We start from the raw sequence: 27,502 nt of genomic DNA on the forward strand, positions 1-27,502 counted from the left end.
GGGCTCAGTGTCTTTAGAACTCCTTGCCACAGACAGCAGTGGGAACAGAGTCATAGTGTATACTCAAGGCTGAGGTAGATAGACTCTTAATCAGTCAGGGAATGAAGGGGTATGGGGAAAGGACAGGAAAGTGGACATGAGGAATGTCAGATCAGCCATGATCGTACTGAATGGCAGAACAGGCTCGGGGGGCAGTACAGCCTTCTCCTGTTCTTATTTATTATAGTCTTATAGTTTTAAATATAATTTTATATATGATACACATTTTATCTTCAGATTACTGAGGACATAAGTTCTATCTCAGATTTCCACCCCAATCATACTAGTGTTAGTTTCCAGCGTCATTCCAAATCACTGTTGCTGGGTAGGAGCAAGGTTGTGATTGAGCTCATGTTTTTATTTTTGGAAATCACTTTTGTGTATCTCACCCTGCCTTGTTAATTTCTAATAAAATATTAAGATAGCTAAGAGAAATAATCAAAAATAAAGAGAACAGATTTCTGATGTGCTACAGAAGCCTCATACATACTTGTCCTCCAGTGTCTCTTTGTATTTCATTCTTCTCTTTTATATCCAATCTGTTGTATAAAAATAAGTGACATTCATGTTACTTACTTGCATGGCAAACCTCCTTTATAAAATTATTGATGACAGTCGGTTTAGATTTGCTCAGCATTCTCTAACTACTATTTGCTCATATATAGAAACACTATTTTAAAAAAAGCTTCAATTTGCCAATTAAGGTTTCTGGTGATTAACTTCAAACAATCTTTTCAACAAGTATACTAAATCATACTGTGCAATCAAAAACTTTCAACATAAATTACTCATACAGGATTACCAAAAGATTAGCAATTATGGAAATAAATAAACGGCTGTTGCAAAGTGCTGAGTTTTATATTCTAGTTGTTATTGAGGGCTGGTATAATTCAACAAAATTGGTCCAGAACATCTGATCTGGTGCCCGAAGCCTGAATTTTAATCTCACTGAACCAACTGTCTTTTCTGTCTTTATATCATTCCATCTTATTAATTTTAAATCTACAGACTACCAATTTTCTTACATTCATCTAGGTTCCTTATAATTCTTTCATCATTCCTCACCCAAAGATGACATTTTTAGAAAACTGATTTCTGCTACAGAGTAAAATAGAAATTCCACTATCATATTCACAATGTGTAAACATGGCCAACGTCAACTCCTGGGGGAACTTCCCCATTAATACTGACAGAAACTTGTGTTTGTATGGCAAAATAGGCAGAAGAAGTCGCTTTCCTCTTTTAGATTTGACAAAGCACATGTTCCTAAGGCAGGGAAAATATTTTGCCGTGTGCTCAATGACAACCGCATTAATGATTTTAAATTGCAAGTTTTTGTGGGGGAAGCTTTAATTCCTTAGGACAGTTGGGAAGGGCCAGAAGGTCAAAGTTGCAAAGTTGTGAAACCTAGCCTTCCCAATTGGATATGAACGTGCCTAATTCTGGTTTAACCATGACACATTTGGGAACATCTGAGTAACCTACTCCGAAGAGGAAGGTCGGTGATGCCAACATATTAGCGAAGGTCTGTTCATCAGATTTTGAAAGTCATTGAAATTCAATGGCTATGAGCAAGGCTTTCCAGGGCTGCAATGCCAGTAATTGAAGGGAGGTGGTAGGTACCAGAATCAGCAATCATGTGTTTTCCAGCACATCTTGTGGTCTCGAAGGTGCAAGATCGCTTCCCCCAGTCACTCAAACAAAAAATCTCCCATAACGTCTTCCCCATCCAATTACTTCAGTGCAGCAATCTCTTGTGCACTCACAGCAGAAAATCAATTCCAAATCAACAAATAAACAATTTTAAATCTTAAGAAAAGAACAGATCTTAACCACTTTTAGAAATGACCTGGATGAGGGCGTAGAAGGATGGGTTAGTAAATTTGAGGATGACACCAAAGTCGGTGGAGTTGTGGATAGTGCAGAAGGATGTTGCAGGTTACAGAGGGACATAGATAAGCTGCAGAGCTGGGTTGAGAGGTGGCAAATGGAGTTTAATGCGGAAAAGTGTGAGGTGATTCACTTTGGAAGGAGTAACAGGAATACAGAGTACTGGGCTAATGGTAAGATTCTTGGTAGTGTGGATGAACAGAGAGATCTCGGTGTCCATGTGCATAGATCACTGAAAGTTGCCACCCAGGTTGATAGCGTTGTTAAGAAGGCGTACAGTATGTTAGGTTTTATTGGTAGAGGGATTGAGTTTCGGAGCCATGAGGTCATGTTACAGCTGCACAAAACTCTGGTGCGGCCGCACTTGGAGTATTGCGTACAGTTCTGGTCACTGCATTATAGGAAGGATGTGGAAGCATTGGAAAGGGTGCAGAGGAGATTTACCAGGATGTTGCCTGGTATGGAGGGATGGTCTTATGAGGAAAGGCTGAGGGACTTGAGGCTGTTTTCGTTAGAGAGAAGAGGGTTAAGAGATGACTTAATAGAGACATACAAGATGATCAGAGGATTAGATAGGGTGGACAGTGGGAGCCTTTTTCCTCGGATGGTGATGGCTAGCACGAGGGGACATAGCTTTAAATTGAGGAGTGATAGATATAGGACAGATGTCAGAGGTAGGTTCTTTACTCAGAGTAGTAAGGGCGTGGAATGCCCTGCCTGCGAAAGTAGTAGACTCGCCAACTTTAAGGGCATTTAAATGGTCATTGGATAAACATATGGATGATAATGGAATAGTTTAGGTTAGATGGGCTTCAGATTAGTCTCACAGGTCGGCGCAACATCGAGGGCTGAAGGGCCTGTAGTGCGCTGTAATGTTCTATGTTCTATGTACCAGGTACTCATCAGAAAGGTAGCACCTTTCCCTGTAGAACAGCTAGAACCTTTTCATACAGAACGAGGGACAGAAAAGCAAAAGGAAAGAAACTCCTCCTTCCCCACCATTCACCAAACTCTCAGATTTGCACACAATTTCCTCAGCTGCACTCAAGAACACTATTTCAAGCCAACTGAATTGGGGCTAGAGAAACCAACTAGCTACCTAACTAACCAACTACCTTGACCTCATGGCAGAATGTGTTTACCTCGTCTAAGCTGCAAGAAAGGAACTTAATTTATTTACACCGTACTTTCCAGTTACTGCAATCACTAAACTATCAGATTTGCACTCAGTTTCCTCTGCCGCACTAATGTGAAGTAGATAGGAGTTAACCAAAGAATATCTCATTCATTCATGTAGCAACAAAGATTTTTTCAGTTAACAAAATGCAGCAGTGTGCTTGGAAGAATTTTTAAAAAGTAATTTTGCAGCAGTAGCCTGGAGTGGGAGTGGAACCTTAGGGGTAACGCCAGGAATATTTTCAAATTAATTTTTGCGTCAGCAGGGAGTAGGGCCAGGAAACGTCTGAATTAATTTACATCACCACAGGGAGAAAAGCAGAGAGCATTTTAAAACTTATTTTTCCTATCAGCCATAATATGGTCCTGAAGAGGATGGCCAGATAATTTAAAAATGTCAGAAAAGAAACAGTATTTTTAAGGGAAGGCAATGGTCCTATGGTATTAATGTCTGGGGAATAAAACAAAGAACATTGGATGCTGGAGATTGTCAACAAAAACACAAATTGCTAGAGAAACTCAGGTCTCGTGGCATCTGCAAGCAGGAAACAGAGTTAATGCTTCAAGTCCAGTGATTCAGGTCTGGAGTTCTGATGGAGAGTCACTGCACTTGAAACATTAACTTTGCTTTCTCCCCACAAATGCTGAGTTTCGTTGCATTTTTGTTAATGTTCTCAGAACCCAGGTTCAAATCCCACTATGGTAGATGGTGAAATTTCAACTCAATTTGAATTAAGAATCTAATGATGACCATGAAACCTGTTGATTGTCAGGAAAACCCACCTGGCTCACTAACGTCCATGCAGGATAGAAAGCTCTTGTCCTGACCTGGTCTGGCTCAAATGTGATTCTACACCCACAGCAATGTGGTTGAGTCTTAATTGCCTTTGGGCAATTAGGGTACTGGCCTAGTCAGTGATTTCTGCATACCGCGAATGAATTAAAAGATCAGTATAACAACATTGACAGGAATTACAGCATATATGTTATACAAGTGCAGCATCAAAAGAAATTTAAAATCATAACAGAATGTGACATTTCCATGCAGGAACAACATAGAAGATTTAACATATTATCGATCAATTACCTCCAACTTTGCATTTCAGCTTTGCTTTTTTAAAAATTATTTTTAAAAGCCGCAGCAACTTACTAAGAAATACCTGTATGCCCTGTGTGAAATAAAGGAGTCATCTTTGGAAGGGAGAAAGCTGCTTCATCAATGACCTTCCTTCCATCATAAGGTCAGAAGTGGGGATGTTCACCAATGATTGCACCATGTTCAGCATCATTTGTGGCTTCTCAGATATTGAAGCAGTCCATGTTCAAATGCAACAAGATCTGGACAATATTCAGGCTTGGGCTGACAAGTAACTTTCGCGTCACACAAACACCTGGCAATAATCTTCTGCAACAGAGACAATCTAACCAGCTCCCTTTAACAATGGTGCTACCACCACTGAATCCCTCTTATCAATACCCTGGGGGTTACCATTGACCAGACATTGATCTGGACTCTCCTTATAAAACATTGGCTACAAGAGTAGGTCAGAGGCTAGGAATCTTGCAGTGAGTAACTCTTCTTCTGACTCCCCACCTCCTGTCCACCATCTACAAGGCACAAGTCAGGAATGTGATGGAATAGTCCCCACTTGTTTGGATGACTGTGGCTCCAACAACACTCAAGAAGCTTGACACCATTCAGGTCAAAGCAGCCCACTTAATTAGCACCACATTCACAAGCATCCACTCTCTCCACCACTGACAATGAGTAGCCGCAGTGTGTACTATCTACAAGATACATATCAGAAATTCACCAAGGCTCCTTAGACAGCATCTTCCAAACCTATGACTACTTTCACCTAGAAGAACAAAGGGCAGCAGATAAGTGGAAACACCACACCCCTGCAATTTCACCTCCAAGCCACTCACCGTCCTGTCATGGAAATATATTGCTATTCTTTCACTGTTACTGGGATTCTGCAATTCCCTCCCTAAGAGCATATGGCCTGCAGCAGTTCAAGAAGGCAGATCAACCCCACCTTCTCAAGAGCAACTAGGGATAGGCAATCAATGCTGACCCAACCAGTGATGCCCATTTCCCATGAACGTCTAATTAAACAAAGCACCAAGTGTGACTCAGCTGGAGTCAACTCTTAAAAATGTGACTTACAATTAATATAATCCTTGCTTTAATGGTCCCCATTGCAATTTTTATGCATTAGAAATTCATAAATTCCCTTCAAACCACCAGATCTTCAGTGCACCAGAGAAACACTGAAAAATGATTAGACTGCCAAATATTCAGTGGGACTCCAGTTTGACTGCTGTATAGACCTAATATTCACTAAAAAGGATGTAAATAATTTATCAACTAGTTGTAATCAATATCCAAGTGACCTAGAATACACTGCTGTCAGAAAACACAGGATGTTATTTTAATTTAATTTGCATTAGCCCTTACAAATAGTAGCAAGAATGAGTCACATTAGCCTAGAGGGAGACATTTTAGTTTGAAGAAAACCAGTCTCCTCTTTCTTATTAAAAACCAAAAGAACTGTGGATGCTGTTAAGCAGAAACAAAAACAGAAGTTGCTGGAAAAGATCAACAGGTCTGGCAGCATCTGAGGAAGGGTCACCAGACCCGAAACATTAACTCTGACCTCTGTTTACAGATGCTACCAGACCTGCTGAGCTTTTCCAGCAACTCCTCGTTCTTATTTCTTTTTTTAGATCAGACGCACTATAAGTAATGACAAGATAATGTCGTTCATATTCAGTACTATTGTTTTCAGTGCTAAACCAATTGTTTAACAGAGTGGATGTGATAATCAGTTCTGAAGTGCTCTCGGGTGTTGCTATACATGATATGGAAATGGTCCAAGCCTCCCTCCTGTAACATGGGGATCATCACATTCTGCTTTATCTGGACAAAGATTCACCATGTTCACTGGGACACTATGTACAAAGCTCTAGGAAGAAGGGAAAGAACGTAGTCAACAATATGCCTCACCCCAATGGCCAACACTGCATCAAGCTGTGCACAGACCCTCTGTATGTAAATACCAAGTGTCACTACATGCTGAAGCTCTACCTGTCCCTGGTGTTGCAAAGAAGGCCTAGTGCAGAACACTCCAAGTAGTTGAGCCATGCCCTACCACCCGCCCTTTGTGGAGAAGTTTACGCAGAAAAACACTTTTGACCACAAGTTCATCAAGCCACGCTCGATACAAAACATTGTCAAGGCCCTGTTGGGAAAACAAGGTAGCAGACTCTGTCGAATGTTTCCCTGAATAGAATACTTCGTGGCCTGAGCTTGGCTAGCAATGAATGAACCCTTGCTGATAAATCCTTCCTACATTCCCAGAGTCTCACATCCTCTGCACTTTGGCCTCGAGGTTACTGTGGTGGGGAAGACACTGTTGTTCCACTTCCTTATGTAATGTTTCTTTGTGAAGGATGTCTGGACAGAAATTCGGCAAGGCTTATCCAAAGCAGGTCCGTGACAAAAGTCTGTTCTCCTCAGGCTGTACCCTGGGACCCAAACCGGGATAAATGTCAACTGCACCTGGAGGAATCTCAAGGACACTCTTTGGTCTCCTTGCAATTTGTTAGTCTCTGTGCATAGGGTCATCCTGGATTTGAATGCTTCAGGCACACTCCAAGGTCCAGGCCTCATTGCTGACTCAAGTACCAAAGATTGCAGCAACTCTTGGAGAGGCGCTATGGGGAAAGATCTAAGGCCTTTCAGTCAGCATTGGCCTGGGAACTGCAGAACCTCTTGCACTGTGTGCCTCACAAACAATATATGGTGTAAACAAAGAACACTGAAAAGGTGCCGAGGCACCTCAGTGAAACATATTGAGAAAGATCTTTATATAGACAGCTATTTCTGTAATTATAATTCAAAATGTTTTGCCCTTGGCCTGCAAATACATGATGTTGAGTGAATTTGCTAAATATAAAGACTGTTAAAATTATTCATGCTGAGTTTACTTGCAAATTCTGTAATATTCAAAATAAAATGTTCCTGTCATGTTTCTGTTTGGGGGAAAAATGTACCGTAAAAAACACGCAAGCGCAAGAGGTAAGAGGAATACTACCTAACCATATGATTCATCGAGCAGTGCTCTGTCATTGAATACTATCATTGCTGATCTTGGGCTTCAATTTCACTCTTCCACCTACTCCCCATATCCCTCGACTCCCTGAAAGATCTAAATTGTCTATCTTAACTCTAAATATAGTTAATAACTGATCATCCACAATACTCTGCACAGAGAATTCCAAAGATTGGCTGAAGAAATTTCTCATCTCAGTTTGAAATGATTGACGTATATGCTACAACTGTGTCCCCTTGTTAGATTTTCTATTCTTAAAACTGGGATGAATAACCTCACACTTTCCAATATTATATTCTATTTTTGTTGCCTACTCATTTAACTGGTCTTGTATGCCTCTCTGCAGTCAGGTATAAAGTGCACAGGAGTGAGGGAGGGAGCAAGTCAATTCACCTTTGCAAACCCCTAAAAAGCTCACAAAAAATCAGTTATGAGGTTAGGAAATGACAGCAATGTCATTCCTAATGTCATACGTGGGTACAGAATCTTTCAGCAGCCGCTCCTTCAATCACAGGTTTTCTGTCTCCCGAGCACAAAACCTTTGGCCCAGTAAACACAGTTTACCTTTCTCCTATGCTGCTCATTAGAGGTAGAATCTATGAATGAAGAAGCAGCAAGGGCAGGACAGATGGAATGCATGACTGGAGAAACTGCAGCAGTTATTATGGCTGTTCCCACTGCAGCCATCACATGGTGATTGAACTTAGGCGAGTGAGAAGAAGACAGCTACAAGCAGTGGGAGATCGCGTTTAACAATACTCACCTACAGTCACCAACCGCACTCTCTGGGATGGGCTGGAACCAGGTACAGACTCAGGGAATGAATGGACTGGGTTGGGGAGCAGGGGAGAGAAACAGCAGCAGCAGAAAGGGCAGACACAGTGAAGGAGAAGTACAGAGGCTTCTAGCTGAATGAACTCTACATCCTGGCTATTTAATATTTAAAAAAACCTGACACCTTAGTTTGTAGAGATACTCTCCAAGAGCACTATTGATCTTGACCCTGTGTAGACAAGCGTGGAGCACAAGTACAGCTGCATTCAGAAACAGAAGTGTTTGGAAAGTTTTCTGCATCAAGCAGTAAGCAATTAGCAGTTCAAGTGATTGATAATTTCAAGCTTTTATGATTGTCTGGTGAATTGATAGCCTTCCTCTTGACTGGAATGTTACCACTGAATTTCTGCCTGAATGTAATTTTTAAAAAAACTTTATCTTTTCTTTTGCATTTTATAATATACTTAAACTCATTATAGAACTTACCTTAATTCAGCCTCTGACTGCAATGGGAGTTGACTTTAATAAATCATTAGTCATAATGTTTTGCAGCAAAGGTGTAAAGAAAAGAATTTCTGCAGGCCCACATTTGGGAATTCAACTGCACAGTGATGTTACTGGACTAGTAATCCTGAATTCCAGGCTAATGTTCTGAGAATGGTGAAATTTGAACTCAATAACAATGAAAGACAAGCCTAATGGCAACCACGTAACTATGGTTGATTGTCATTTGTTACATTGGTGTCCTTTAGAAAAAGGTATCTGTGGTCATTAAATGGTCTAGTCTATATGTGACTCCAGACCCACAGCAATGTGAATGGCCCTTATCTGTCCTCAGGGCAATTAGGGATTGGCCATAAATGCTGACTTAGCCAGTTATGCTGATATTTCATAAAACATCAAAAAGAAAAATTAGATGCAGTAGTCAGCCACTTGAGCCTGCTCACATTATGCTCCATTTGTCAAAATGTTGCTTACTCACCTCTTGCATCTATATTCTTTTGTATTCCTTTTAATGTTCTCTGCACAAGGGACCATTCATTGTTTGAAAGGTAGAAGTGGGACTAATTTGGTGGCTCTCTCCTATATAGCCAGCACAAGAATGATAGCCACAATTATTTTTGGACAGCTGGTATACCCTGGAACATTTCCATATTTAATGTTGCTGAGAAGTACAACACAGTGAGTTAACTTCCACCATAAGATGATGTTTGTCTCTAATGTAATCAGGGTGCTTATGTGCTGGAAGGCCCCAATCTATTACACTTTAAGGCATGGGTAATCATGTGAGGAAACGCTTTAGCTTGAAAAAAAAAAATCACTGAAATATGAAGTGTATGTGAATTAAACCTTCGTTACCTGGTTGGTTCTGCAGAATTAATTTCAGTATTGTTGCTGGGCCTATGAAAGTCAGTATCATGCTATGTGTTCCAGTCACTTTAAACATTAAATATTGAGGGAAAGGGATGTAAAATTGGCAGAATTAGACCCAAGATCTCTGGGAAGTTGCCAATTTCTTGCAATTAATTTTTGAAAAGCACTGTAGATGCAAGACTGTTCCCAATAAGTGAGCTTGTGTCGAATAACTTTTCATTTTGGGAACAGAGTATGGGAGATTATTTATAGTAAATTAATAAAAAGCATCTAATTTATAGATTATAAATTAGAAGATTACACATATATGCATACATACACACAGTCTTTTGGTATTTTTGCATATAACCCCACTCCTCCATCATCATCCAGCCAGGGGATCAAACCTGGTTCAATGGAGAATGCAGGAGGACATACCACAAGCAGCACCAGGCATACATGGAAATGGGATGTCGACTTGGTGAAGCTGTTAAACAGCATAAGCAGCAAGTGACAGAGCAAAGCGATCCCTCAACCAATGCATCATATCTCAGCTCTGCAATCCTGTCATATCCAGCTGTGAATGATGGTGGACAACTGAACAACTCACTGGAGGAGTGGGGTCTACAAATATCTCCATCATCAATGACGGAACAGCCCAATACATCACTGCAAAAGGTAAGGCTGAAGCATTTGCAGCAATCTTTAGCCAAAAGTGTTAAGTGGATAATCCTCAGCCTCCTCCAGTGGTCCCCAGCATTACAAAAACCAATTTGATTCACTCCACATGACTGGAGACACTGGATAGTGCAAAGGCTATGAGCCCTGACAACACTCCGGCAACAGTACTGAAGACTTGCGTTCCAGAATTTGCCGCTCCTGTAGCCAAGGTGTTCTTATACAGTTACAACACTGACATCTCTCTGACAATGTGGAAAATTACCCAGGTGCGTCCTGTAAAGCAGGAAAAATCCAACTTGGCCAATCACTGCCCCATCGGTCTGCTCTCGATCATCAGTAAAGCGACAGAAGGTGTCAGCAACAGCGTTATCAAGCAGCACCTTTTTTTTTTATTATTCATTCATGGGATGAGGGCGTCGCTGACTAGGCAGCATTATTTTCCCATCCCTAATTGCCCAGAGGGGGTCTGGAGTCACATGTCGGCCAGACCAGTTAAAGATAGCAGTTTCCTTTCCTAAAGGACATTAGTGAACCAGATGGGTTTTTCCTACAATCGACAATGAATTCATGGTCATCATTAGATTCTTAATTCCAGATATTTATTGAATTCAAATTCCACCATCTGCCGTGGCAGGATTTGAACCCACGTCCCCATGGGTCTCAGGATTAACAGTCCAGCGATAACACCACTAGGCTATCACCTCCCCATAGCAATAACCTCTCACTGATGCCAGTTTGAGTTCCACCAGGCCACTGACCGTGGTTCAGACACGGACAAAAGAGTTGAAACAAGAGCAGGTCAGAAGCTAGGAATACTTCAGCGAGTAACTCATTTCCTGCCTGCCCAAAGCCTGACCACCATCTACAAGGCACAAGTCAGGACAGTGATGGAATACTCCCCAATTGCCTGAACAGGTGCAGCTCCAACAACACTCAAGGAGCTTGACACCGTCCAGGGCAAAGCAGCCTGCTTGATTGGCACCACATCCACAAGTATCCACTCCCTCCACCACAGAGGCTCAGTTGAAGCAGTGTGTATTATCTATAAGTTGCACTGTAGAAATTCACCAAGGTGCCTCAAACAGCACCTTCCAAACCCACAACTACTTCCATCTAGAAGGATAAGAGCAGCAGATACATGAGAACACCACCAGCTGCAAGTTAGTGTCCAAGCCACTCACCATCCTGACTTGGAAATACATTGCTATTCCTTCAGTACCACTGGGTGAAAATCCTGGAATTCCCTCCATAAGGGCTTTGTGGGGCTACCTATAGAAAATGGGCTGCAGGTGTTTAAAAAGACAGCTCACCACCACCTTCTCAAGGGCAATTAGGGACAGGCAATAAATGCTGGCCCAGTCAGCGACACCCACGTCACACAAGTGAACTTAAAAAATTCTCTAAAGGAAGAAATCCCAAGTTCAATACAATGCAGAAAATAATTGCCCAAAAATTCTAAGGGGAGGCAATCATCATCACAGCAAATCCAATCTGCTAATTACCATGCTACCCATCTACTGTTGATTATCATCAAAGTGATGTAAGTGTAAACAGGGATAGTTGACAGTGCTATCAAGCAGCACTTACACAACAATAACCTACTCACTGACACTCAGTTTGGGTTCCAACAGGGCCACTCAGCTCCTGACCACACTACAGCAATCCAAGGTGAATGAATTAACTGCGCAAACAGTTACCTGGCTCCAGGGTGACCAAGGATGGGAACTCAATATTCAATTTTCAGGAAAGATAGACAGAAAGAAAATGGAGGTAGGTAAGCGTTGCTGGTTAAGGAGGAGATTAACACAATAGTAAGGGAGGACGTTAGCGTGGATGATGTGGAATCTGTATGGGTGGAGCTGCGGAACACTAAAGGGTAAAAGACATTCGTGGGAATTGTGTACAGACCACCAAACAGTAGTTGTGATGTTGGCAACTGTATCAAACAGGAAATTAGAGATGCATGCAGTAAGGGTACAGCAGTTATTATAGGTGGTTTCAATCTACACATTGAGTAGACTAACCAAACTTGTAGCAATGCATTGGAGGATGATTTCCTGGAATGTATGAGGGATGGTTTCCTTGACAAATATGTCGAGGAACCAACTAGAGAGCAAGCCATCCTAGATTGTGTATGGTGTAACGAGAGAGGGTTAATTAGCAACATCGTGGTGCGAGATCCTTTGGGGAAGAGTGACCATAATATGGTAGAATTCTTCATTAAGATGGAGAGTGACACAATTAAATCTGAAACTAGGGTCCTGAAGAAATTTGATGGTAAGAGGCATGTATTGGCTAGGATAAATTGGCCAAGGACAGTTAAGGGGTTGATAGTGGATAGGCAATGGCAGACATTTAAAGAACAAATGGATGAACTTCAACAATTGTACATCCCTGTCTGGCATAAGAGTGAAACAGGGAATGTGGCTCAACCATGGCTAGCAAGGGAAATCAGGATCAGTGTTAAAGTCAAAGAGGAAGCGTATAAATTGGCCAGAAAAAGCAGCAAACCAGAGAACTGGGAGAAATTTAAAATTCAGCAGGGGAGGACAAAGGGTTTAATTCAGAACGGGAAAATAGAATATGAAAGTAAACTTACAGAGAACATAAATACTGACTGCAAAAGCTTCTAGAGATATGCGAAAAGGAGAAGACTGATGGAAACAAATATAGGTTCCTTGCAGTTAGAATTAGGTGAATTCATAATGGGCAATAAAGAGATGGCAGACCAGTTGAACAAATACTTTGGATCTGTCTTCACTAAGGAGGACACAAATAATCTTCAGGAGATCTAGGGGGCAGAGGGAGAAGCATGAAGGAGAAACTGAAAGAAATCTTTATTAGTCAGGAAACGGTATTGGGCAAATTAAAACTACTGGGGAATTAAAACCCGAAAAGTTCCCAGAGCCTGATACTCTGCATCCCAGAGGACTTAATGAAGTGGCCCTAGAAATAGCGGATGCATTGGTGATCATTTTCCAGCATTCTATAGACTCTGGAAGAGTTCCAATGGACTGGAGGGTAGCTAATATAACTCAAGTCTTTAAAAGGAGGGAGAAGGAAAATGGGGAATTATAGGCCGGTTAGCCTTACATTGGTGGTGGGAAAATGCTGGAGTCAATCATTAAGGACTAATGACTGAGCATTTGGAAAGCAGTGACAGAATCTGTCCTAGTCAGCAAGGATTCACTAAAGGGAAATCATACTTGACAAATTTTCTGGAATTTTTTGAGGATGTGACCAGTAGAGTAGTCAATGGTGAATCAGTAGATGTTGTGCATCTGGACTTTCAAAAAGCTTGTGTCAAGGTTCCACACAAGAGATTAGTAAAGAAAGTTAAAGCTCATGGTATCAGAGAAGTGGTTTGCAGACAGGAAGCAGAGAGTTGGAATAAACGGGCCTTGGCAGGCAGTAACGAGTCAGGTGCCACAGGGTTCAGTGCTGGGGCCCCAGCTACTCAATATACATCAACAATTTGGGCAGAGGAATTGAATGCCGTATCTCCAAATGTGCAGATGACACTAAGCTGTGTGACAGTGTGTGCTGTGAGGAGGATGGTAAGAGGCTGCTGGGTGACTTGGGCAGGCTGGCTGAGTGGGTAAATACTTGGCAAATGCAATATAATGTGGATAAATGTGAGGTTATCCATTTTGGTCACAAAAACAGGAAGGCAGATTATTAACTGAATGGTAGAAGTTTAGGAAAAGGTGAGATGCAATGAGACCTGGGTGTCATGGTGGAACAGTCGCTGAAGGTTGGCATGCAGGTGCAACAGGTAGTGAGGAAAGCTAATGGCATGCTGGCCCTCTTAGTGAGAAGATGACAATATCAGAATAAGGATGTCTTGCTGCAGTTATACAGGGCTTTGGTGAAGCCACACCCTAAGTATTGTGTGTAGTTTTGGTCTCCTAGTCTGGGGAAAGACATTCTTGCCATTGAGAGAGTCCAGTGAAGGTTCACCAGACTGCTTCCCGGGATGGCAGGACTGACATATGAGGAAAGACTAGATCGACTGGGCTTGTATTCACTGGAATTTAGAAACATGAGGGGGATCTCATAGAAACATATACAATCCTGATGGGACTGGACAGGCGAGATGAGAGAAGAACGTTCCCAATGCTGGGGATTTCCAGAACAAGGGGTCACAGACTAAGGATAAGGGGTAAGCCGTTCAGGACTGAGATGAGGAAGAATTTCTTCACTCAGAGTTGTGAACCTGTGGAAATCTCTCTCGTAGGAAGCTGTTGGGGCCAGTTCATTAGATATATTCAAGAGGGAGCTGGACATGGCCCTTGTGGCTAAAGGGTTCGTGGGGTATGGGGAAAGTGCAGGATTGGGATATTGAGATTGCATGATCAGCCATGATCGTATTGAATGCTGGTGCAGGCTCAAAGGGCTGAATGGCCTATCCTGCACCTATTTTCTATGTTTCTATATTTCAAACATGAACAAAAGAGCAGAATCCAGAGATGTGCTTGACATCAAGGCAGCATTGACTAAGTGTGGCATCAAGGAGCCCTGGAAAAACTGGAGTCAATGGGAACTGGGTGGAGTGGGCAGGGGGGGATGGGGCAAAGATCTCTGCTGATTTAAGTCATACCTACCACAAAGGAAAAGATAGTTGTGGCTGTTGGAGTTCATATGTCTTAGTACCCATGACATCTCTACAGGAGTTCTTCAAAGTAGTTTTCTAGGTCCAACTATCTTTAGCTGCTTCATCAATGGTCTACTTTCCAATATAAGGTCAGAAATGAGGATGGTCACCGGTGTAGCGTGTCAGCATCATTCTTTAGATACTGAAACAGTTCAGATCCAAATGCAGCATCTAGATTTGGGCTGACAAGTGGCAAGTAACATTTGTGCCGAACAAGTGCAAGGCATTGACCACCTCCAACAAGAGAGAACCCATTATGTTTTGACATTCAATGGCTTTACCACTGTGGAATACCCCACTATGAACATCTGGGTTTTTTTTGGGGGGGGGGGGGGAAGTAGTGGTGGTAGCTACCATTGACAGTAGTGGAGGGAGTAGTTTGGGGCGGTAGCTACCATTGACCATGAGATTGAACTTGAATGAAAACATACAAATACTGCGGCTTAAAGAACAGTTCAAAGCCTGGACATTCTTCTTTATGTAACTGACTCATTGCCTCCCAAAACCTTGTCCGCCATCTATAAGACACAAGTCAGGAGTGTGATGAATGGGTGCAGCTTGAACAACACTCAAGAAGCTGGATACTATCCAAGATAAAACAGCCTACATCTTTAATGTCTACTCCCGGCACTCAGCATTAAAAATGTGTACCATCTGCAAGATGCACTGCAGAAATTCAGTAAGGCTCCTTAAACAACATCTTCCAAATTCATAACTACTTCCATCTAGAAGGACAATGGCAGTTGATACATGAGAACGCCTCCACCTCCAGGATCGCCTCCTAGCCAATCACCATCCTGACTTGAAAATATAGAATAGATTCCCATAGTGTGGAAGCAGGCCATTTAGCCTATAGAGTCCACAATGACCCTCTGAAGAGCATCCCACTCAGATCCACCCCATCTCCGCATTTCCTATGGCTCATTCACCTAACCTACATATCCCTGGATTCTATGGGTAATTTAGCATAGCCAAACCACATCTTTGACTGTGGGAGGAAACCGGAGCACCTGGAGGAAACCCACGCAGACACGGGGAGAACATGCAAACTCCACATGGACAGTTGCCCGAGGGTGGAATCGAACCCGGGTCTTTGGTGCTGTGAGGCAGCAGTGCTTAACACTCAGCCACCATAACACACATATATAAAATATTTATGTTCTTTCAGTGTTCAGTTCTTTCACTGTTCCTCCAATGTTACTGGATCAATATCCTGAAACTCCCTCGCTAACAGCTTTGTGAGTGCACTGACACCCTAAGAACTCCAGTGGTTTTAGATAGCTGTGCCCTGCCAGCTTCTAAAGTGCAATTAGTGATGGGGATTAAATGTTGGTTTAGTGAGCACTGGCCACTTCCCATGGACTAATAAAAATAATTTGCTTTATCTAGTCTGTTATCGACTTCAGTCACTTTCAGTCACATTCACTAACATATGCCCAGATCTCCCAGCCTCTGAACAGATGGAGACTGGAGCTATTTTCACCACATGCACACTCTCAACCTTTCTTTTCTGCATCACTGACTCGATTTCAAAGCTGTCCTACTTCACAGTTTAATTTTGTCTTTTGACACTTCAACAAACTGTTTCTCTCTCTTTCCGGTGTTAAGGATCACTAGCTTAAACAATGCATGGGCGCTGACACTCTTCCAGAATCCTCCTCACCTTTCCTTCTCTTCTCTCTGATCTTGCTTCTTCTTCTCATCTGGCTGTTGCTAATGTGGTTCACATGAACTCCCCACCACCCACCTCTGATGTTGAACATTCTGTTCTTAGCCAAATATTCAGTTTTATCTCCTTGCACCCCTGCCTTAATGAATTTCAAGTTTAGCACAATATTGAACACTTCTTCCATCACCTTTGGTTCCGTGCCCAGGAGTCTTTGCGCCAGGAGTCCTCCTGCTCCACAGATATTTGAATGCATTTTCAATATCATCCTTCCTACTGGAGCTCTCCCTTTGGCCTCTTACCCACTCGGTCTTTTCAGTGAGAACTGCCAGCATGACATCAGCCAGTTCAATTCTCTACTTCACTCCCTTACTCTAACCTGTCTCAGTCTGAACTTGCTGCACTCTGTGCCCTCAGATCTAAACCTGACACTGTTATCCAGTCTGCTGCCTGAAAAGGATGCAATTTATATCTGGAAAACTGGCCTACCGCTTGTAGATGCTGAGCCCCAACTCTGACAATTTTTCCTATCTTGTCAAGGACCATGGCACCCATCCCTGAACATCAAGCCATTGTTCCCAGAGCAGTCACTGATCTCATTTCTTCTAGTTTCACCCACCTCCCTACTTCTATTTTATCTATTCCCTCCAAAATTTTGTGTGTTTTTATAAAATCCCCCCCTCATTCTTCTAAATTCCAATGAACATAATCTTAGTCTACGCAGTTGCTGCACATAAACCAACCCTCTGAACTCCTGAATCAACCTAGTGAATCTCCTGTGCACCTCCTCCAGTGCCAGTACACCCTTTCTCAAGTAAGAGAACAAAACTGCACGTAGTACTCCAAATCTGGCCTCACCAGCACCCGTACACCCCTGATACAGCTGTAATATAACCTCCCTGTTTTTAAACTCAATCCCTCTAGCAATGAAGGACAAAATTCCACTTGCCTTCTTAATTACCTGTTGCACCTGCAAACCAAACAAACCATGCACAAGGACACCCAGGTTCCCTCTGCGGCATGTTGCTGTGCAATATTTTACCGTTCAAATAACAGTCCTTTTTACTGTTATTCCTACCAAAACAGATGACTTCACATTTACCAACACTGTACTCCATCTGCCAGACCTTTACCTTAAACTATCAGACACTTAAACTATCTATATCCCTCTGCAAACTTTCAGAGTCCTCTGTACACTTTGCTCTATCATGAGTCTCTATCAGCACCCTGACTCCAGTGATTCCTAAAAGATCACCACCAATGCCTTACAACCCCCTTCAGAACTCTGCCATGTAGTCCAATTGGTCCCGGTGATTTATCCACCTACAGCTTTCCCAGCGCCTTCTCCTTAGCGATGACCACTACACTTACCTCTGCCCTCTGACTCTCTAAAGTCATAACTTTCTGCATGGGTTTCAAACCAGTCAAATTGAATAACACAGCTCTAATCAGGCGTGGTCTGTGTAGTAAATATGTAAAAATCCTAACTGTGCTAATAACTTGTACTATTCGCAAATTGTTAAACCTTAAAATATGAATGTTATGAAGGGAGCCTTGCCTATTGGAAGCCCACTAGGAAAATCTTGGGCCTTAATCTGCCACATATTTAAATACACAAGGAAAGAAAACAAATGTTCTAGCTCATGTTTCTGTACTAAGCAATACAGTTTAAAGACATGCAGCCCTGATGGGCAGCCTCCTCCTGTCATGCTGATGTGTCCACAGCTTCCCAACGTACATTTGCAGGAAAAGCCAAGACCATGACCTTTGATTTAGTTCTCACAGTGAATACCACATGCAGTTAACCCAGCTGGTTACTCTTTCTCCACAGCAAACAACGATACTATTTTTATATTTTGTTATTTTATAAGATGGGAAACAAAGTACTATTTGGCTTTGGTACTATTACACAACTTGGATTTAATTTAATTTGTCTTTGTGTTCAATAAAACAGTCTAATTCCATACTGAATTATCAACATGAAGAAGATTGAATACTCAAACTTTCAGGGAATTTCTGTGTACTAATTATATTATTCTGGGAACCCAAGCTATAGTTTCTACTTATTGCATACTTTTAAAAAAAAAACAAGCTGGTCTTTATAGCTTAGGACTGTTCAGATTCTACCCATTCAAATTTTGTAATGCTTTTAAATCAAATTACTTGCTGTAAAAAGTCGTGGAATATTTTAATATCCAACTTGGTGTTGGTCAGATGTATCAAATACAGGTTCCTTCACTTTCTCTGCGGATCCTCTAATCTTCATAGGTCATACATCTACTGTTCTTAAACAAGCTAATGAGGAATCGTCTTCAAGGCTGATAATTAACAGGTCAGTGAGAAAAGTAAGGTGCTTTCGACATGACTAACAGGAAAGAATTTGGTGGAGCAATCCCCCTCAGTGTGATGGAAGATTGAGCCAGTATCCAGAACACCTTTAGGAGATGGAAGGGTGATACACTGTAGAATACTAAGCCTCTAATAGATGCCGCATTTACGACCAAGTTCCTGGTCAAAATGACTTCAAGAATGCTGGTGGTGAGAGATAGAATGTGGGAATACCATTGTTCGTCCTGAGGATCTGATTGGATTTGCTCTTGCGGGCCAAATGACACATATATTACTTGCTAATTATCAATTTAGACTGGATACTGTTTGGGTCTTGATACAAGGACATGGGCGATTTTACTAACTGAGAATTTACAAACCGAGCAGAATATTTTGCACAGAACAGCCTGGATGAAGGAAAGACATCTGGACCTAGGATGCTGCCCTGAGGAACTCCTGAAACAATATCCTGTAGCTGCCCTTCAACAACCACCCTCAAAAATGTGCCAGATGCCATAAGAGAATTTTTACCCTGATCCTAACTGACTTCAATTTTTCTTGGATTACTTTGTGCCATATTTGACCAAAGATAACACTCCCTGATTTCAAAACTTTGTTTGTTTAGAAATAAAATCCAGCTTCTCGTGAGTGTTATTGGAGTGAGTGTAGCCTGCACCTAACCCAATGTGCTTTTGAACAGGAGTTGGAAACTTTGTAGACTTTAAGAACCTCGTATATATGATGTTAACTTCAGAACAATAGCAACAGAACTCCCAGCAGTTTGATGTTGCATACAAAGAAACAATCATTAATTTTCTAACAGGATACAAAGTCAATCTCTTCTGCTCTTTTACTTACTTAAAGTTTCTGGCTCTTCCAGTCAATCTGTCTTTGCCCTTTGATTTACTGTTATCTGTAGCTTCAGACCACGGAAACAATTCTTTGGTCTTGTCGGAATGATTTCCATCATCTGAAATGCAGTAGGAAATGGCTGAGTAATGGCATCAGATGGAAAATACTTCATACCTATTTGCTTTCTGAATAACAATTTTTATCACAGGTTTAAAATGGCATTTCTTTTGGCAATGCAATGCAAGACACCATTTTTCAAATGCATACAGGATAGAATCATCTTCTGTTATCAAGTTAATAGGCTTTGCGAACAAGTTTAAAATAACATGTGGCATTACTCAGTTTTTAAAAAATGCATTTTAGTGTTTTTAACAAAAATGACATTTACCTGCGGCATGAGAAAGATATCGCTGTGATAAAACAAAATGTGCATACTACTCAGTATTGATTGCACCACTCACTGTAAAATACAACCATGCCAAATTCAGAAATAATTCCTTTTGACTTTTTCCACTTTTATTGCCAGCCAAATGGCAGGTAACCCTAATCAATTCCTATTTGGCAGTCTTTCAGCAGGAAAACATCCAAAAGACTCTGTTTTCACAACAACATATGAAAACACTTTGCATGCAGTAGTTATTTTGGCATCAGCAGTAGGAAGATTGCCCTTCTATCTTAATTGGAAGAGAAGGAAGCTTCTGCACAAAGATTAAGGATATTTTACAACTGAAGGTGCTAACAGGTCCCAGTGTTTTGCCATGAACCTTTCAGATCTACATAATCTCACACTTTGAACTCAAATCCTGACTATACAAAATATTCCCTTGGAAAAAAAGTCTAAAGTGAGAAATGCAATTTGAATATTTAATATTAGTATGATGAAACTGTTCAGCACATCCCAGCAATTAACTAGGCAGGAAATAATAGCTAAAAACTCTAATTTACCTTTAATCATGAAACTTTAGTTCATAACTTTGTGGACTAATGTCCAACAACATGATCCTATGGGATCATGATGCAATGATGATACAATACCTTGACAATAAGACAGCATGAAAAAAGGGGGAGCTCACAATGGAAATACCCAAAGCTCATGTAGATCAAGCTCTTTATGTAGTATTAGCATACTATGAAAGACTATGTTCAAATATACATTGACCAATGCAGGATCATTTCAGAGACAACAGACCCTGAAGATAAAATATGTTAGGAGCAAGATGACAATATATGGAATTGAAGTATTACAGGGGAAAACCTAAAAGCAGCCAGAACTATAAGACAGGCTACAATAATGGAAACCACTACATCACAAACCTTAAGTTTCCCCCTCAATACAAAAGAGATTTCAAGGATGACACAGTGTATTCAGCACTCCAGACTGCATTTGATGAGATGACTTGACACCATACATGATGTGGAGGTGTTGGACTGGGGTGGACAAGGTCAGAAAGTACACAACACCAGGTTATAGTTCAACAGGTTTATTTGAAAACACAACAGAACCTCACTCCTTCTTCAGGTGTTAGTCACGTATGTTCAGGGAAAATGACAAATAACTTGATACATTGTCCAGAAAACCAGTTGAAGTGGCTGAGAAACAAGATTTGGAGTTGATAGTAGAAGTAGCAGATTTTACATTCTCAGAAAACAGAAATTACTGGCATTACAGAAGAAACTGCAGCAAATCACAGAAGCTAAATGTAGAGATGAAGAATGTCCACGGATCAGATTATTGTCAGGAAGGATGGCCAGCATACATCTCTTGTAGCTCAATATTGAGACAGTACGTCCCCCAATTAATAGGTGGGTTTTAATGAAATATTGGCAATTCATAAAGCATTCAAACGCGATATTCTTCAAAGATTGCATCAAGATCATCCAGGAATATTAATACAGAGTAAGAGCCCAACAGTATTTCGGTGATAATAAGAGATAACAAGGTGTAGAGCTGGATGAACACAGCAGGCCAAGCAGCATCACAGGAGCAGGAAGGAATTATCAGAGAGATAATCATAAATAATAGAACTCATTGTCAACTAATTATCAGGAACAGAAAGAACATTTAATATTGACACATCCATCAAGATCTTGGGAAAGGCTGGCAATGGACTTACTGGACTTGTTGAGTTTAAAGGGAAAGTTTACATCTTTATTACGAAATATTATTGAAGAATGAATTGAGGTAAATCATTTAACACAGTCTTATAGTACAGATAATGATAGAAGTATTGAAACAAATCTATTCAACTCACTGTGACCTGATCCAGTAGTATCTGACAACTGACTGTATTTTACAAACAAGCAATTTACAGAATTTGACATGGAATATGGATTCATTCATATAACAAGTTCACCTCATTACCTACAAGTAAATGAGCAGTGATAACCATAAAAAAAACTTCTGAAAAAAGAATCATCAGATAGATTTGGCTCTACTGAATCATAAATCACCATTATTATATAATGGACTATCACCAGCAGAATTACCTATGTCAGAAGACTGCAGATGCAACTTCCATCACCAAAACTGCATAATAGAATGGAAGACTATGATACAGCGAGACAATGGAAGGAGGTTCAAAGAGAGAAATAACCAGAAACTTTAATCAAAGACAACAAACAAGAGACTGTCAATTTTTCAGTTGGGAGAAAGCATATGGATCTGAGAAGGACAGCAAGAAGGAACTATTGCTGTGGAAACAGAATAAGGACAACAATATTGGGTGGAAATTGTGAAGAATAACTTTGAACAATCAATACAAGTGTAGCCGTACCACTTCAATTCAGACGATGACAGAGGAACAGAGAGAATTCTCTACACAGGCCAAAGGAATGCACACTCAAGCAGAGCAGAAAAAGAAGCAGCCGGACCATCAATCACAGCATCAAATCTAAATGAGAGCGGGGACAATTGTCGAATGGTCCCAAAGATTGTCCATGACGTTTGAGACATTGGGTGGAGTTAAGTGTATATAGTGCAAATAATGGAAACAAAGACTTGGGGAGAGATGTGAAGTAACGGTTTAACAACATGAGCCTATGGGATTATTATGTAACATCATATGAGTGAGAGAGACAGCTGGATAGAGATCTCACAGAGCAGACATTAAGTTAGCGTAGGTTAATCTCTGTATGTAATGTTGCTTTCTGAATAAAGGTTATGTTCAAATTTATGTAGACTACTGCACAATCTCTTAATAGAAACTGAGAAACCACACCCCACCCAATCACACCAGCCGAAAGGTGAAATAAACATGAAGAAAATAAAGGATGTTACAGTCAGTTCTACTTTTCTTACCAAATCAAGTTAAACTTACAAAATGAAATTCCCAGTGGGAGCTAGGTCATAACTATACTCGAAAATCCTTGCCAATAAGCCTAGATGCTCTAGAAACCTTAATTTCCTGTCATAACTTTGTAAATGTGATGAAGCTTTGCCCCATGGTAAATGTTAAATGGCAAAGTTAAAGTGGTACCTCCCCTCACCTCTAATTTAGTCTTCTTATCTCATTTCTTGCCCTCCAAAATTGTTACTGCTCCTCTATTCATGGCACACTGTTCTCTTTTGTTCTTTTTTTCTATCTCTATTTCTTCATTTGTTCTTATTGACTGCCTGTTAGCTCTTAATTCACCACCTGGTGAGTTTATTCAATCTTCACAAGTTCACTTTCTAATTATTTTCCTCTCTTTCGACTGGAGGGGTGTGACCAGTGGTATTCTGTAAGGATCAGTGCTGGGACCTCTTGTTGTCTGTAACATATAAGTGATTTGGATGAAAATGTAGGTGGTCTGATTAGTATGTTTGCAGATGACATGAAAGTTTACAGAGTTGTGAATAGTGAGGAAAGCTATCAAAGGATACAGTAGGATATAGATCAGTTGGAAAGTTGGGTGGAGAAATGACAAATGGGATTTAATCTGAAGTTTGAGACGATATATTTTGGGAATTCAAATACAACAGGAAAGTATACTGTAAATGGCAGCACCCTTAGGTATTTTGAGGAAGGGTAACCGGACCCTTACGGCCCTCAGGAGCATTGATATACAGAAGATCTTGGCGTCCAAGTCCATAGCTCCTTTAAAGTGGCAACAGAAGTGGACAAAGTGGTAAAGACATTGTATGACTTACCTTCATTAAGCAAGGCATTGAGTATAAATTTGACAAGTCATGTTGCAGCTGTATAAGGCTTTGGTGAGGCCACATTTGGAGCATTGTGCGCGGTTTTGGCCACCGCATTATCAGAAGGATGTGTGATCTTTGGAGAGGGTGCAAAAGAGTTTTACCATGATGTTGCCTGGATTGGAGTGTATTAGCTATAAGGAGACATACTTGGTTTGTTTTTGCTAGAGCCTCAGAAGGTGAGAGATGAGCTGATGGAAAAGTATATAAAATTACAAAGGCCATGGACATAGTGGAGAGGTGGAGTCTTTTCCCCATGATTTAAGGTGAGAGGGGAAACTTTAAAGGAGATGTGTGAGGAAATTTTTTTTAGATAGAGGGTGGCAGGTGCCTGGAACACACTGCCAGATGCAGATACAATAGCAATGTTTAAGAGGCATTCAGACAGGTACATGAAAAGGCATGGAATAGAGAGATATGAACCATGTGCATGCAGTAGGGATAAGTTTAGAATTACATCATTGTCAGCACAGATATGGTGGGCCAAAGGGACAGCTCCTTGCTGTACTGTTCTATGTTCTATTAACCCCACAGAAAATCCAGTCATCCTGTTTGCTGTTTCTGATTCTGTTTGCTCGTTTTTCTCTCATATTACACTGCATCTTATCCGCTTTTTCCCCATACTGAGACCTGCCCTCTTACTCTATAGTCATGTAGGAGACAATTTTTAATCAGCCGAAGTGCATGTGTCAGTGCAGGCAACAGGCTAAATGAGAAAGAAATTAAGCTGAACAAAAACAGAAATTGCTGGAAAAGCTCAGCAGGTCTGGCAGCATCTGTGAAAAATCTCAGAGTTAACATTTCGGGTCCGGTGACCTTTCCTTAGAACTGCCTTTATTAAGAAATGAAGCTGCATTCTTTTCTAACCCCACAGATGGAATACACTGTGCCCAACATCAGCAGCACTATTTTTAAAAAAAAAAAAAATTTTCTAGTTCAGAGACATCATTATACACCTCTGGAGCAGGTGGGTCTTCAACCCAGGCCTTCTGGCTCAGAGGTAGGGATACCACTGCACCAGTAGATCCCTAAGAAATGTTACTAAATCAAAAAGCTGACAGGAACCAATTGCCGTGTATTTAACTCATATGTGATCATTAGCAGGTGGAAAATGCCCATGGGGCAAGCAGATCTAAACCTGAACATTAGGTGGGGATTTGACCCTGAATTCTGTAACCCCTAAAATCTACTTTCAACTCTCTGTATGGATTTCCCAGATTTCCCAGACAAAACAAGATGTGTTGGGACTGAACAACTGACAGGCAAGAAAGCCTTTAAAAGCTAAGATTCGCTCCAACTGTGTGCTTTCACTGCTTCAGAAGTGATTTTCCAAGGCAAGGTCTTCTCTGTTACCATGGATGTCTTTTATGGCTTTGATCTGCAGTCCTGAGCTGTTAACATTCTCAAAAGGACAAAAGGTGCAGTGAAAGCTCGATCTGGAACCTCAGATAAGGAGCAAAAGGTCTCGCACCAGCAAAATCAGTCCTGTTTCTCCTAACCATTTCTACTCCACAGTACACTGGAATGAGTGTAGAGCTCCAGGTTGCAGGAGATAAAAGCCCTAGTACAGAGGATTAACTTCCAGGACATGATTGGGCACCACTGCCTCAGGGAGACCCAAATTCTCTAGTCAGGCTATCCTGCCACTCGTATTCACCTGAAACGAGAACCCCGGCCAAGTGGGTCAGGTAGGCATGCAATGCCAGGTTCCATGAAGGTCACAACTGCCATGAACTGCTTTGCTTCAGGCTTCTTCCAGGAAGCTGCTAGTGATCTCTGTAGAATCACTCAATCAAAATGGAGGCAGTACAGCCAATTCTGACCATGTTTTCCCATCCCTCCATAATACCCTTTTCAGTCCCCATCACAAAGCTGTCCAGTTAATAATCTATCCTTCTCACAGGCTCCATTGCTCATCTTTAACTCATTTAACATTGATTTAACACTGGCAGATCACCTGATGGTTAGGACGTGACAACAGATCTTTGAAATCATTGTAATGGGGTCAGCATTGAAGGTGTGTATCATTGTGAGAGGATTAGAACTGAGCGAGTACATTATTACCAGTGGGTTAATACTGAGGCAGTGCCTCACTGTAATGGGGTCAGAACTGAGGGAGGGCCTCATTGTCAGAGAGTCAGTGCCGAGCGAGTGGCTCCTTGTCAGAGGGTCAGTACTGAGGAAGCGCTGCACAGTTAGAGGGTCAGTACTCTCATATACGCAGTGATGTCTTGCATGGGTGAGTGGACATTTCGATGACACATGCAGCACTTAGACTGCACTGCTATCTATTTGCTACATAACTGCGATGTACCCTTTGAAATAAGGTCCTATATGAAAGTGCCAAGTTGAATCATACATGGTCCTTCTTGCCAGAAAGCTCCGTCTCTCCCTTGATAGAGGAGTATGTACATCGAGCCCTCTTTTGTAAGAGATATGACTGTTAACTACTCTCATTGCTAAGAACCTGTCCTGTTCCTTACGTCAACAATGTAAGTGTAATGGACCCAGCCACAGCAGATGTGATCATTTCAGTTGGTACCATGCAACAGAGGCACAGGGTGACAGAAAAGAAACTGATGCACCAGCACGCTCTGGACCAGCAGAAGCCACGGGAGCTGAATGGCCTCCACGTGAAGAGGTCACAGCTGAAAGTCCCCTCAGGAAGGTCAAAGCCTTTTGATCTTGGTGTCATTTCCTCTGCATGGATGGAGGCTGAGGATATCATGAGACACTGTGGGTGAACTTTGCCAGCTGCTACATCAGAATCTGCAACCTGATGGAGTACGTGGCGTTCCTATCACATTGGCCGTGATGGTAAGAGCTTCTTTGAACTTATGTGATTGACTCCTTTCAGGGACCTATATGGGATCTCTCTCAATTGTCCACCCATGAATGCATCAAGACTGTGATTGATGCTACTTGTGCCAGAAAATACTGGTTCATCAATGCCTTCTTATTACGAGGTCAGTGCTGCTGCCCAGGCTGGAAGGTTCGGCAACATAGCTGGCTTTCTCCAGGTGCTACGAACTGTACACACATCACCCTGAGAGGGCCATACCATAACATGCAGGAGTTCATCAACAGAAGATGATTCCATTCTATCAAAGTGTAAAATGATCTATGATTACCAACTCCACTTGTTAGAGGTATTATTACCATGACTCCCACATCCTTGAGAATCCTCATGTTTCTGCTGTGTTTGAGGATCCAGAGGCCAAAAAAGTTGCTTACAGGGGGACAAGGGCTATGCACCAGAACTGCAGCTGGTAACTCCACTACCCAATCCTCTGACTAAGGCACAGTGTACACAGAATGCCGACCACGGTTTGACTAGAAGCTGACAATAGGCCTGCTGAAGGTGAGCTTCCGCTGTCTGAATGGGTCTGCAGTGTGGTCTAGTATAGTGATCAATATAAAATACAATAAAAAGCATTTCTTTTGTGTTCTAGGAAAGAAATGTAGCTTCTGATTGCTTGACTTCCGTTCACTTTTGCTGATTATAAATAAAAGTTATTCTTTTGAATCATTTGAAAGCTTCCCTGTTTGTGACAGACCAACTTTGAACAATGATAAAATGCTGGGTTACAGTGGGCACTGATGAAAGACTGGCATCAACATAGAGAAGGCTGAAAGATGTGGCTAAGGACTGTGTGGTCTGGTTCTTAAACAGCCACAGGTGTAGGAATGTGCAGATGAAATGAACTGCCAGACCAGCTACAGCGAGTGGAAGAACTGGGCTAGTGTTTGACAAGTGGGGAAGGGTCTGGGGAAGGGTCACCGGACCCGAA

The 27,502-nt window shown here is 41.5% G+C and overlaps 1 protein-coding gene across 2 annotated transcripts in view; it reads right to left on the minus strand.

Moving 5' to 3' along the window:
- Positions 1-27,502, minus strand: part of LOC109915642 (coiled-coil domain-containing protein 9-like) — an 84,294-nt gene that overhangs the window by 27,742 nt on the left and 29,050 nt on the right. For both annotated transcript variants that reach the window (XM_048599774.1, XM_048599773.1), the window contains exons 6-7: positions 19,538-19,649; positions 530-578 (exon numbers count right to left, since the gene is read on the minus strand). In XM_048599774.1, the coding sequence (XP_048455731.1) occupies positions 530-578; positions 19,538-19,649 (161 nt within the window). The remainder of the gene's footprint in view (positions 1-529; positions 579-19,537; positions 19,650-27,502) is intronic.

This window comes from Rhincodon typus, chromosome 8, assembly GCF_021869965.1.
Source record: "Rhincodon typus isolate 14 chromosome 8, sRhiTyp1.1, whole genome shotgun sequence".
NCBI classification, from domain to species: domain Eukaryota; kingdom Metazoa; phylum Chordata; class Chondrichthyes; order Orectolobiformes; family Rhincodontidae; genus Rhincodon; species Rhincodon typus.